General features: G+C 71.4%; 1 protein-coding gene across 1 annotated transcript in view; it reads left to right on the forward strand.

The window, feature by feature from the left end:
• Window positions 1-287, forward strand: part of CD320 (CD320 molecule) — a 9,111-nt gene that overhangs the window by 589 nt on the left and 8,235 nt on the right. The window contains exon 3 of the mRNA XM_019513239.1: window positions 15-285. Coding sequence (XP_019368784.1) covers window positions 15-285 — 271 coding nt within the window. The remainder of the gene's footprint in view (window positions 1-14; window positions 286-287) is intronic.

A 287-nucleotide genomic window follows, 5' to 3' on the forward strand; every position in this document is an offset into this window, starting at 1 on the left:
TCTCCTGGTCGTAGAGGCGCCCCCGTGCGGCGCGGGCGAGTTCCGCTGTCTCCAGGGGGGCTGTGTGCCACTGCGGCAGGCGTGCGACGGGGAGCGCGACTGCGCGGACGGCAGCGACGAGAGCACCTGCAGCACCCCCGGGCTCCCGTGCGAGCCCCACCTGTGGCAGTGCAGGACCACCAAGCTCTGCCTGCCCCGGGGGCACCTCTGTGACGGCCACAGGGACTGTCCCGATGGCACAGATGAATCTGCCGAAGCCTGCCAGCTCCGTGAGGCCCTGTCCTCTG

This window comes from Gavialis gangeticus, unplaced genomic scaffold (assembly GCF_001723915.1).
Source record: "Gavialis gangeticus isolate Ggan-Ray unplaced genomic scaffold, GavGan_comp1, whole genome shotgun sequence".
In the NCBI taxonomy this organism is placed as follows: Eukaryota; Metazoa; Chordata; order Crocodylia; family Gavialidae; genus Gavialis; species Gavialis gangeticus.